Below are 12527 nucleotides of genomic sequence, written 5' to 3'. Positions count from 1 at the left end.
GGAAAACAAATATTCAAGCAGGTAAACAAAAATTCTCCAAAGAAGGAGCAAGAAGTTGCCTGGTTGTACTCCCAACCAAAGCCAGGCCAACCTGCAGCAACATCAGGTTGGGTTTTATTAACTCGTCTAGTCAAGGTCTGACCATCTCCAGCCTCCCTGGGCCCCTGTTCCCTCAATCCGATTACCCTCACTACAATCATTTCTTCTCTAACACCTCATTGAGAAAGCTCTCACTATTATCTCAGCTGGAGCAATACGCAGGACAAGCCCTTCTCCTTCCCACCGCAATCATTTCAGCCTGTGTGCTAATTTGCAAACTAGCCAAAAAAAAAAAAAGACAAACTTGGGGCTGGAATTTGTTTTATTGTCATTTTTCTGTCCTTTGGGCAGGATGGGCAGCGCCGACGTGGCACATCACTGACATCACTGCCTTTTTCTGTATGTCCAGTCAGGCAACGCAGCTCAGACAGACAGCCCTCAACGCACACAAAACTCCAGGCTTTTCCAAGATGAACAGTATAAATACTGTTATCTTACAGGGAAGAAATCTGGCAACTGTATTTTGAAGGGAAATGGGAGCAAAACACTGGATTCATGCCTTGTGCGCAGCTACACCAAATAGCACCACGCAGCTTCATGGCACATGGACAGGCATCACTGCTGGTGCCAGTCCTGACCCACGAATGTCCTTCTCCTCCCCAGTCCCCAAAGCCTCTTTGGTCTTTACCTAATTACAACTCCAGCCAACTTGCTTAACACCACTATCATCAAGAACCTTTAACAAGCACTGATGATCCCATAAATCTGCTTTTTATGGCATGGCAGAAGCCTAATTACACATGATTAAATTCTGTCAAAAATTAAAGCCCACACACTTGCTCTAAAATTGAAATCAGCCTTCTTAGGTACCAAATAAAAGCAATGCTAACGTTTCAAAGACATATTGGCAACACAGCTGAACCAGAGTACATTACTGACCCTAAACAAATCGAGGGCGTTACTTTTCCTTTGAGTCCCTTTCCTTTATTTTCTATATATGTTTGTATTATGAATACAGGTGCTCTGATCTGTGCCCCGAATTGTGACAAGTCCCAAGCACTAATGAGCGATGCAGCTCAAACACCTATTAGCTCCACATTACCTGTTCTAACTATTGGAGTCCCCTGCTACTTTCTCCACCATAACACACTATTGTACCTCACTACAGAGCTTCAGAAATGTTTTTCTACAAGCCCTTTTATTTTTGTGACACCACCTTTAATTGAGCTTTTTTAATACAAGTCACACGTCACTTAATTTTTACAAAAACAATCACTGTAAATGAAACACACCCTGCATGTAAGAAGGGACAAGATCTGTACAAGATCTGCATTATGATCGGAAATGAAATCTAAACCAAGCACATCTAAGATATTTGGGGATTTTCATTAAAGCATCATTTTAGCAAAATGTAAGTTGCACATTAGAAGCAAAGGAAAGTTTGTGGCTATAGTACTGCCTATGGGTCTCTAAAAGTGCCCAGGAAGAGGTTTGTCACACCTGGGGAACAGCAATGATACAGCGAAAACACGGTCATAAGGAAAAACAACAGAGCAGGTACCCCAAGAAGGCGGAACTAAGGTGGGATGCTGGCACTGCCTTGCTCTCCCAGCTCACCACTAGTACTATGCGACCACCAAAAGCAAACCTCAAACCCCAAGTGACTGCCCAGACATGCCCTTGCTCTGGTCCTCAACATGGATGTGTGCCTACAGAAAGGAAAATGGCACCTCACAAGTTCTAAAGGGACTTTTTTTTAAGTAATTTTTTACAGCTTAACAAGCAAATATTATTAGATACTATATTTTTAATTACATGCATATACATAACAAATGAATTAATGCACATTATGTCAAACCCAGGCAGCATCCCTTTACATACCTGATCTGTGCCTCTTCCAAAACACTTGCATTAAGGAATGTTCTTCTTGAATAATACGGGAAAATGGGTGTAATTACTAAAACGGGCTCCCCCATGCATTTGGGCTGAAAGGCCTTTCATCTCCCCCTCCTCCCGCTCCCAGAGCTAATATGAAGCGCAAGAAGCAAAGAAATGCTGAGCTCAAGAAGCAAGGGCTGGGGTGGACCTAGCCTGCAGTAACCCACATCACCCCGCCTGTGTCCCCAGCACCCACATCCCGGTCCCCAGGCTGGCTGCGGGGCCCAGGAGCGCTGCGCTCAGGGGGCAGAGGGAGGCTGTCCTGGGTGACTAGACATCTTGGGGTGGGGGGTGGAAGGAAAAAAAAAAACCCACCAAAAAAGAAAAAAACAACACACCAAAACAAACCCAGAGACGGCTTTGTGCCTGGTGCGGCTAAAGAGCTGCATTCTGGTGACTTTTGAGCTTGCTCAGTGCTGCTGACAGGAGGAAAAGGCGCCAGAGGCAGGGAGCAGCCATGTTCCCCAAGCAGGGCTGGGGGAAGGCTCCCTCCGGGGGATTCATACTCACCTGGCGGTTTCATGTAATATTGCTCAATATCGGACATGTCCGTATGCAGCGCACAATCGAGATAGTGGAGGATAACTTTTCTACTGAAGTAGTACCTCATGCCCATCAGAAAGATGGGCAAACAGCAGGTCAGCAGGAAGGACTTGGTCACAACAAAGCATATTACTATGGAGATAAGGAAGAGAAATAAACGATACCTGTCAGAAAAGAGAATTTAGTGTTGATTTCGGAATACAAACTCATTACTAAAAAAAGAAAAATTAAAACGAAAAAACAAACAACAAACAAGCACAGACAAAATATACATTTGCAGTACACACACAATTCATGCTTTCAAGATTATTGCATTAAGTGACGCCGCATCATGCCAAGATAACCCCTGAGAAGTTTATGGGGTGCCTGGAGAGAGCCTGGGGCGGGGGTGGGGGGGGTGGGGGCCGCCATGCCATAGGGCTGGCGGGGACACCCCGGGTCCCCTTTGCTCCGGACGGTGAGGCCGAAGGTGGCTGGGGCGGAAGAGCCTCCGCAGCCATGTGTTTGTCACTGCGGCATCACTTGCCATCGTGATGCCGGGAGGGCTGCCAAAGGCCTGGGGGCTTCTGCTGATGCCCCCGAGACTCCCACCGGCCACCACCACGGCCCCCGCTTCTCATAGCTGCCGGCAGCGACCCCCTGCGCCCCAACCGCCTGCTGGGGGGTCCCTCAACAGCACAGGGCCACGGCTGGGGCACGGGGTTCAACCTGCCTGCGCCATCAAGGGCACGGGAGAGCAGCCCCAAGCTTGCTCGGGGCTGGGGGCACGGCTGCGAATGTGTGTGCGTCGGGGGGGGGGGGGGGCGGACGGACGCGTTATTAATAATTATTTGCACGGGGAGGGGGCACCTTGCAGGCGCTATTTCGGGCGCGCCGCTCTGGGAGGGGAGCGCCCCGCTCGGCCCTGCTGCAGGGGTTACCCCCTCCCCACGCCGGGGCGGGGGGCGCTCTGCTGGCGGGCCCGGTCGTCTCCAGGCAACGCCGGCACGCGGCGCCCCCCCCCCCGCGCCCGGCTGCGCGGGGGCGGTGCAGTGCGCCGTGCAAAAGCGCGCACCGGTCCCTTTTACCGCACCCCCCGCGCACCCTCCCCAGGCCTGGAATAACTAGAAGGGCGACACTACCTTCACCCTCGCGCAACTTACGCGGCGAGGCCCCCCTCCACACCCTTAAAACCCGCGCAGGGTCGCACATCCCCCAGCGGCACAAGGCCCCCCCCAGCCCGCCTGCCCCCGCCGCAGCGCTGCGGCTCCGCGGCCGCCCCTCACCGCGCGATGCTGCGGCGCTCCCCGGCCGCACCGCACCGCACCGCCGCAGCGCGCCCGGGCCGGCGGGTCCCCGGCTCCTCCCGCCTCTCCGACCATTTTGTGAAGACCCGGGGGGGCGAGGAGAGGGGGGGATGAAAAAAAACCGCGACCCCCTCCCCCAAAAGGGAGCAGATACTCACCCGCCAGCAGCCCGTAGAGCAGCTGAGTGAGGGGCTGCTGCTTCAGCCCCCTGAACGCCGTGTTGGGGATCCGCTCCATGATACCCTCGTAAAATATGCGGCGCACCACCTCCTGCTCGGAGGGGTGGAATTCGCGGATATAGACATTGTCGCGGCGGGGGTCCTCTTTTGGGGAGCTGAGGGGAGGCGGGGGGGAGGAAGGGGAGCCCGCCAAAGAGGGCCACATCTGGGAGGAAGAAACAATGATCGTGTCTTTTTTGGATCCCGGGATTGATTCATGATCTTCCGCCACAATCTTGGTCTCACAAACCATCTTGGGAGACAGACAATGCATGCAAACCGGCCGCGGGGAGGGGGCGGAGGAGAAAAACGGGATGGGGGGGTAGGCTGAAAAAAATAGAAATAAAAAAAAAAAAAAAAAAAGAAAAGGGGAGGGGGAAGGAGCGGGGCGCGGAGCAGGGACGGAGACCCGCCAGGCAGCAGTGGCGGCGGCTGCGCGGGGCGCGGAACGGCGCGGCCGGGCGGGACGGGAGAAAGGAACTCCGCTGCATTTTGGAGAGGCATTTATAGGGCGGGGGGGGGCCGCGGGTCCCTGGGGTCCTAGCGCCCCCCGCATTGGCTGCGCGGGGTCGCCATGTGATCGAGGAGGGGGGGGCGGGACGCCTTCCCCCCCGCCCCCCCCCTTCCCATCCCCTTCACCGCCCCTTGCAAATTACTACGGCGCGTCCCTGCGCGGGGGGGCGGCGGCTTCCTCCCGGGGGCTCGCACATCTCTACCCGCATACACCGGTGCATGGGGGGTGCGTGTCTGTCTGTCTGTCTGTCTTTATTTATTTATTTATAGCGCCAGCACCACGCGCTCAGCGGCTTTCTGGAACAGTCGCTGCGGGACGCGGGACCGCAGAGCCGCGGGTGAGGGGGCCCCGGCGTCGCTCGCCCCGCACCACACCGCGTCCCGGCGGGCTGCGGCGGGGCTGCTCCGGGGGCTGCTCTGTGGTGAGTCATTCACCGCGGCGGCCCGTCCTGCGCAGCTCCTGCGCGGGGCGCGGTGGACGCGCCGGCCCTGCCACCCTGCGCGGTAGCACTCTGGGGGGGGAGGCACTCCCGAGCCCAAATAAATCCCCCTCCCCATATCTCCCCCCCGCCCCCGGTCGGTAACTTTCTTTCCCTAGCCGCGCCGCTGCGCGGTACGGCGAGCGCGGCCAGTCCCGCAGCCTCCGCGCCTCTCCGCGAGGCGGAGAGAAGAGGAGGGGTGGGGGAAGCAGGATGCGCCGGGAGAAGGACGGGCTCCTCCTCTTCGCAGGACCCGAAAAGCTTCGGCCTCTCCCGGTTGGAACCGGCCGGCATCTGCCCGAGGCATGCGCCGTGCACGGCCGGTGCGGGGACGGGGTGGAGGCGGGGGGATGCTGGGCGGCGAGCCCGACCCCCGCTTCCCGGCGACGGCCCCGCGCCTTGCGGGGTGCATCCCCCTGCCAGGTGACGCCCGTGCAGCCGCCCCTGCGGCGTGCGGCTGTGCCACCCCCACAAGCCTCACCTGTGCACCACCCACTCACACAGACACACACACCCCCCGCAAGCTTCAGCTGTGCCTCCGACTGCAAGGTGCACCTGTGCACCCCCATGAAAGTTTCCTCTGTGTCTCTTCCTCCTGTGAGGTGCACGCATCCCCCCCACACCCCCTGAGGAGGCACCCAGGCCTCTTTGAGTTACATCCCTGCAACCCCCTGCGAGGTGCACGTGCCCCTGTGAGGTGCACCCCAGCACCCCCCGACAAGCTTCATCCCTGCATCCCCCAGGAGGTGCTCCCATCTGTCGGTGAGCCCAGCCGTGCCACTGGCACCCTGCAGGGTTTGCTGTCCCAGGAGCTCGTGGGGTATATTTCGGTCCTCGGGAGGATGCGCAGTGATGCCAAAGCTCGATTTCACTGTGATAATTTCATTGGGGTTTCATTGCTTCACTTTTCTATTTAAAATTGTTCAGGAGTAAGAGATGGGAGAGGGGGATTAGGTAAGGCCTTGGACACCTTCCCACCCGGAGCAGTGCTGCCAGCACCCTGCAGGCTCGCGCTGCATCAGGCATCCCTGGTGAGAAGCTCCTGCTGGAGTGGCTATGGGACCTGGTCGTGGTCAAGCGCTGCAGCGTTGCCAGCCTGCTCGGCGGGGCAGGCACGCACGGCCCCACTAGCAGCAGGCTCGAGCGCCCACGGAGTGCCCATTTCTAACAGGCATCATCTGCAACGGCAGCCAGAGCATCTCCCAGCTCGCACAGCCTGCGACTGCCTGAACTGGAGATTAGGCGCTCGTTCAGATTAGAACTGACTGTAGGATTATAAGAGACAGCCACGGTGCAGGTACGGTGGTGGCCTTGCTGCTCCATGGATGGGTTGGCCAAAAGAACATCTCCTGCTCTAGAACAGAGCCTCCTGCGGGAAGATTTCCCCAATGAGGCATACGGCATCCCCGTGTCCCCCTGTCATGTCTTGCCTTGGCAAGGATCAGTTGGGTTCCTGTACTGGGGAGGTACCTGGCAGCCCCGTATTCACCAACGCAAAGGCAAAACGTCTGTGGATGGGGGAAGGGGGGAGAAAAAAAAAAATCAGGGCAGTGTTTGCCTTTGAATTCTGAAAGCTTCAGGCCAAAGATAGGAGGTTGCTGTTTCAAAAATAAAATAATTCTTAGTTTCCATATGCCTGTGTTAAGCAGGCATTTATTTTTATTTGATCCTTTCCAGTTAGATGCGTTGATTATTTATGAAATAACTACGGTAATAAAACCAACCCATTCCTTAAAAAAAAACCACAACAACCCACTGCAGTTACATAACAGCCAAGGGAGCTCCCGATTCTAGTCCCAGGCTATGGACCTGAGTATTTGCAGATGAGTTATCTTTAGAAGGGCGCTAAATACTTGTTTACTGTTTATGCTGCCACATTTGAGCATCTCATGAACAGTAATTAATATCCCCTGTTCCCCTGAGAAAAGGGGTACCATCATCCTCCGCCACAGTGAGGGAACTGAGGCACAGAGGGACGCAGTGATTTATGCACCATCATGCAGTAACTCGAAGAAGACGCAGGCACCAGACCAGATTTTCTAAGTCCTTCCTCACCGTCTGAATGCCAGACTGCCTTTCTTGTTGCAAAGCCAGGATTTCAGCTTTCCCTGTAAACGGGGGCAAAGGGGTGGCTCTGGGGCTGGTGTGCAGCAGGGAGGAGGGATGGGGAAGGAGCAAGCAGCTGTGACTGACCGAGCCAAATGTCAGTGAAAATCAAAGTCCTTGCTGAAATCAATTGCAAAAGCCAGTCAGGTCCGCAGACGGCAGATTTGGGCCCCTGGAATAAAAAGGATATTGTTAACAGCAGCTTGCTGGCAAGGCAACTGCTCTGCCAGGAGCTTACAGTCTTTAAGAGCACAGTTGTCATCCCAAGTCACTGAGGATTTTGCTCTTGGGTTTACTCTCGCTCCTCCACGACCTGAGGGAAAATCTCCCACATGCCATGACCGACCGCTGAACCTCATGGATAAACTAATTTAATTAAGATGGACAGTTTAGAGTTTGAATGTCATGCCAGTGCTCTCCGCAGCTCTCACTGCTCAGTAAAGAAGGAGCTTGTATAGATGTTCGATCCTTTGGTATGGCTGGGAAAAAGTCCTGGGATAACCAGGGCAGATTGTGTGGCTCTGGGGGCTGAAGATATTTGAGTATTTCAATAAGAAACCTGCTTTGCCTTCAGCAGGTCTGCCTTAGGCTGACTTTGCTTTGGATTAGCACATCAAACCAGTAAGCCTCGGAAATGTCAGTATTTTATCCTTCCCAAAACTGCAACTGTCATCTGGGACTGGGGGGAGTCACTCCCCTGTACGGGTCATAGGACGCACCCAGCAAATGTTCAACAGAATTACTGCTACCCCTGCTGGGGAGCTCCCACGCCGCTCTCGGTCAGCAATTTCAGGTTTTCTGTCCAACCCTGGGCTTTGAATGACTTGAAGCTTCCAACTAATTCTGCTGTAACTCCTGAAGCAATGAGTTCGGTGTGATTGCAAATGAAAGCAAAGAATTTGGGATGAGCAGTTACTCCTGCAGAGCATCTGTACTTAAGGAGTAGGGAACACCAAGGCAGGTCCCCTGTAAGCACCGTTGACCCACTGCTCAGTATCTGCTGGGCAAGGAGAGGGGTGCTGCTGGGTCTGCCTGTCTTCTGCAAAAGCTACAAGCAGACACAATCCTTTGCTCATCAGGGTCTGTATCAATCAACCTGAGCAATAACTGTTTGACAGCAGAAGCTGCCCCAGGTTATATTAATGCAGCGATTACGGAACGGCTTATCCCAGCAGGACGAGGCTGGCTGGCATGGGCGGTTCCCACCCTGTCCTTTGCAATGTCTCCATCAGCAAGCAAGCAAGGAAGGTATCTGGGTTTAAAGCTCTTCTCAACTACCTCCAGGTTCTCCTCCAGCCTGGACCTTGCTCATTTCAACTGGTTTTTCCATGCTTGACCTGAGATGCCCGGAGCGGGCTGAGCTCCCCCAGCCCCACCCGCTGTTCCGCCACAGCAGCCTCCCACCCTCCTGTTTTGCTGGGCTGGAAAAAAAGTGAAAGCTTCTCTGTTGACTGCAGATGTGCATGTGAATGGGAGACATTTGCCTAATAAATATCTTCCTAAAGGGGGATTAATCAGCATCCCAGGATTTGCTCTCACTGCACTCGCTCTGACTGCAGCAGCCCTGCAACAGCTTCTCTTAGGGCCATTTATTTCCCGCTGAGAGCATGTTGCTGCCCCCTTTCCTGACATACAGACCCCCGAGGCCGAGGATTCACAAATCTTCCTCAGGAGCCGTCACTGGCAGCGGCGCCCACGCCAGGGTGAGCAGCTGGCAGTAACCGTGCATGCATCCCAGTTTCCCCAGTCCTGCTGCTCACCATGACCCGTTGCAGCGGCCATAGAGGCACCCTCCTTCCCTGGCTGGCTGGGTGCCATGAATAATAAGTCACTACAAAACCCGACGTTCTGAATTATTTCTGACTTGTAAAATTCCGTGCATTGGTAACTAGGGGCCAGAGGTGGAATCCACGGACAGGCATAGACCTCTGCCAGGTGGACCTTGGCATCAGAGCTGGCTGCCCTCTGCTCCGGGCACGGTGAAGGGGGAAAACAAGCCTCTTCGGAGGCATGGAGCCTCCTGACCCAACGTGGACCTCTAAAATAGGTGGGATGAATCATGTGCTAAAGGTGGTTGGGTTTGTCTATAAAGGGAGTGAGTGCAGGGTGATTGGCTTGGCTGTGGAAGTCTCCTTGGGAGTTATCTAAAGATGACTCTCTTCCTACAGCTTTTTGGGGTTGAAAGAGTTTTGTGGGTTGTGAATGAAACACGAATGTTTCCCAAACAGTGTGCATACCCACAGCTGTCTTTATCCTCTTCCAAACGGGGATTTTGGAACTTGCATGTACATTTAATGTACAGTAACATCGATGGTGAAGAAACCCCACTCTAGATCACAGCAATATTGAAATCTGAGCTATGCAGCAGTTATTCAGAGATTTATTTAGAGCCTCTCAGTGCAATTGTGAGGTATACTTTCAAACAAGGAGAGGTTCTTTAGAGATTTAAAGCATCTTCAGTTAAGGAGTAGTATTTCCTGACACAGGGTGTGAAGGCTTGCAGAGACGACATGTCTTTCCTCCTGGTAGTATTATTGCTGCAAGCTTAGATTAAAAAAAAAAACAACTGGTTTGTTTTTTTTTTTTTTTTTTTGCCAGATTTTACCAGAGACTTTTATTAGCTACAATTAGCTGTAGGGGACAGAGCTGGGTTCACAGAGCAAGGCTGTGTGATGCACGGGAGAGGCTGCGCGGGGGGTGTTTTGGGAGCATGGTGCCATGAAGGAGGGATCAGGACTACGTGTGGCATGAAAGCTCTTACACACGTGGGTATAACACAGGTGGTATGAGCCAGGAAATTGCTAATTTCTTGGGGTTTTCAGTGCAGGACTTTACACCTTGTTTGTAAATTAGCAACACCACTTTGGAAAAAATACCTGCCTCCACAGCCAGTTCCTTCTCTTGCTGTAAATAATCTCCAGCCACTCAATTTTTGGCTACCTGTTTGGGTCAACAGGGTAACACTACTACAAAATTTGCTGTATCATGAACACTCTGTCAATGTGTACCCATCTTTGCTAAGGAAGAAGAGAAGAACGTGAGGTTAATGACTACTTTTGACAAACAGCTATTTCGCTGGCATTTTTAACAGCAATCGTTTTAACTAACAATCACCAAAGTACAGCTGCAGCCTTATGATCTTCTAAGGAGGCTGATGGGACTTGGACAAGCAGCATCTTATTTACCCCTCTGCACAGCATGCGCTGCAGCCTGACAGCAGGCAGGGAGAAGGAGTCTGTAAAGGACCCAGGGGAGATAAAAGGAGGAAAACAGCCAGAAAATGGCAGCAAAGAACAGATGAGGATATTCTGTAGCAAGGAGAGGGAAATCAGATATCAAACCAACCACAGGTGGAAGAACCCCAAAATACGACTAATGAACGCCCTGGCCCAAGATGAGCTCTGCAATGTTAAGGCACGAAGAGATATGAAAAGGTTATTTGGGGATTTTTTTGGCTACATTTGGGAGTCACTTCTGCTGCTGAGCAAAGGGAAGTCACATTTTTGGCTTGGCCTGCAAGACTTCGCTGTAACTGCTTACAAAAGGCAGCAAGTTCCCTGAACTCCTTCAGCAGCAACGTGCGTGTTGCCTCAGGGATGGCAATATACGTCATCTCCTGTATGGGTTGGGCTCATGTCAGAGGTGATTTTACACTGGTTTTTCCAGCACTCTCAATCCAGGCTGGAATTTTCCTTTCCTTACATAATGCCTTTCAGCAAGGAGCTGAGGCGAATTTTCAGGTATTTCCAGTTTTCCTGCGATGCTGCAGGGTGTGTGCCCCAGGTCCCTTTCCCTTTGCACATGGGGTGGAGGATGCTCTCTGCAGGCACCACAGAGACCTGGGCTCCTCCTGGAGAAGTAAAACCTATGGCAGAGAGAGGCATCTGCCTGATTCCCCCTTCGCTGTCTGAGAGGCCTCAAGCTCGTAAAATCACCCTTCCCACAGCTGCCTGACCATAGAATGGTTTGGGTTGGAAGGGACCTTCAAGATCATCTAGTTCCAACCCCCTGCCATAGGCAGGGACACCTTTCCCTAGACCAGGTTGCACAAAGCCCCATCCAGCCTGGCCTTGAACACTGCCAGGGATGGGGCATCCACAGCTTCTCTGGGCAACCTGTGCCAGTGTCTCGCCATCCTCAGAGTGAAGAATTTCTTCCTTATACCTGATCTAAACCTACCTTCGTTCAGTTTAAAGCTGTTCCCCATTGTCCTATCGCTACATGCCCTTGTAAAAAGCCCCTCTCCAGCTTTCCTGTAGGCCCCTTTAGGTACTGGAAGGCTGCTGTAAGGCTCCCCAGAGACTTCTCTTCTCCAGGCTGAACAACCCCAACTCTTATCCTGGGTGTGGTGACGCAAGTCGAGGCGGACTGAAAAAACTATGTCTGCGTGGCTGGGTTCGGACAAAATGGCCTTTATTGTTTATGCAAACTATTTATATATCCTGGACAGCACAGGTGTAGACCCTGATAGGCTTTTGTGTCCTTCTTCTTGCTTGCTATTTGCTGTTGCTGTAGGTGCCCGTACGCTGCGGCTCTAAGTTCCGGTTCTTCACACCCTGTTTACATACCTCACAATTTGTGGCTGTCTTAAAGGTACACGGCTAAGTCTTTGAAGTCAACTAACTTGTCTGCAGACCCGCTGCAGACCCCAACATCCTGGTGCTTGTTCCTCTTCTCCACAGAGATCCAGGCACCAATGAGCCCGGCATCTTCCTCAGGACCAGCGTGGGCATGGTGAGAGGTGTGGAGCATCATCAGCTAGGGTCTGCAAAGGGGTTTATGGGGAGCCACGGGGAGACTCCAGGCCCCACAGGTGGCAGTGCTCAGATGTGCTCCCTGCAAAGGGCATGCCGGGCATCTGCTCATGGAAGGTTTCACCCCTGAAGCTCACAGCCATGCCAGGAGGACAGCCCCGCTGGAGCAGGATGCAGTCACACATCACTGGTTTTCTGCATCTGATAAAGACCTGCCTGGAGGTCAGGTCTCTCTGTGCTGCTCCAGTTTTGCTGGAAACATGGTACGTACAGTATTTCTTCTGTAGTGGGGGATGCCATGATCCTGGGATTCCATATTTCCTTTAAAACTGAAGTCCTAAAAACTTGTGAAGTTTAAAATATCCAGTGGCATTTTCATGTCGGTGAGGTTGCTATATTCATTATGCTGGGCAAATTCACAAAGCATGTAGTGATTCGTGGCATTGCAGCCCAAAGTAATGAGCACCGCCTGGCACCCTATGGAGGCCAGGGCAGGGAAGAAGCCATCCTGCAGTCGTGGCTGGATAAAATTGGGCTGAAACACAGCTGATGCAAGCCACCCTTGAGCCACTGCCGTGATCCTGCATCCTCAGTGTCAGCACTGAACTGCTGCCTCCATGTCAGACAGCTGCTGTGTTGTGCCCACCTGTT

General features: G+C 53.1%; 1 protein-coding gene across 1 annotated transcript in view; it reads right to left on the bottom strand.

Annotated features, from left to right (window-relative positions):
* NAT8L (N-acetyltransferase 8 like) overlaps positions 1-4482 on the bottom strand; it is a 28694-nt gene extending 24212 nt beyond the window's left edge. Inside the window, exons 1-2 of the mRNA XM_005229831.3 lie at positions 3965-4482; positions 2488-2652 (exon numbers count right to left, since the gene is read on the bottom strand). Of these exons, the coding sequence (XP_005229888.2) occupies positions 2488-2652; positions 3965-4298 (499 nt within the window). The 5' untranslated portion in view covers positions 4299-4482. The remainder of the gene's footprint in view (positions 1-2487; positions 2653-3964) is intronic.
* Positions 4483-12527: the final 8045 nt, after the last annotated feature.

The sequence above is a fragment of the Falco peregrinus genome, chromosome 2 (assembly GCF_023634155.1).
Source record: "Falco peregrinus isolate bFalPer1 chromosome 2, bFalPer1.pri, whole genome shotgun sequence".
NCBI classification, from domain to species: domain Eukaryota; kingdom Metazoa; phylum Chordata; class Aves; order Falconiformes; family Falconidae; genus Falco; species Falco peregrinus.
This window is presented reverse-complemented; position numbering and strand designations above follow the sequence as displayed.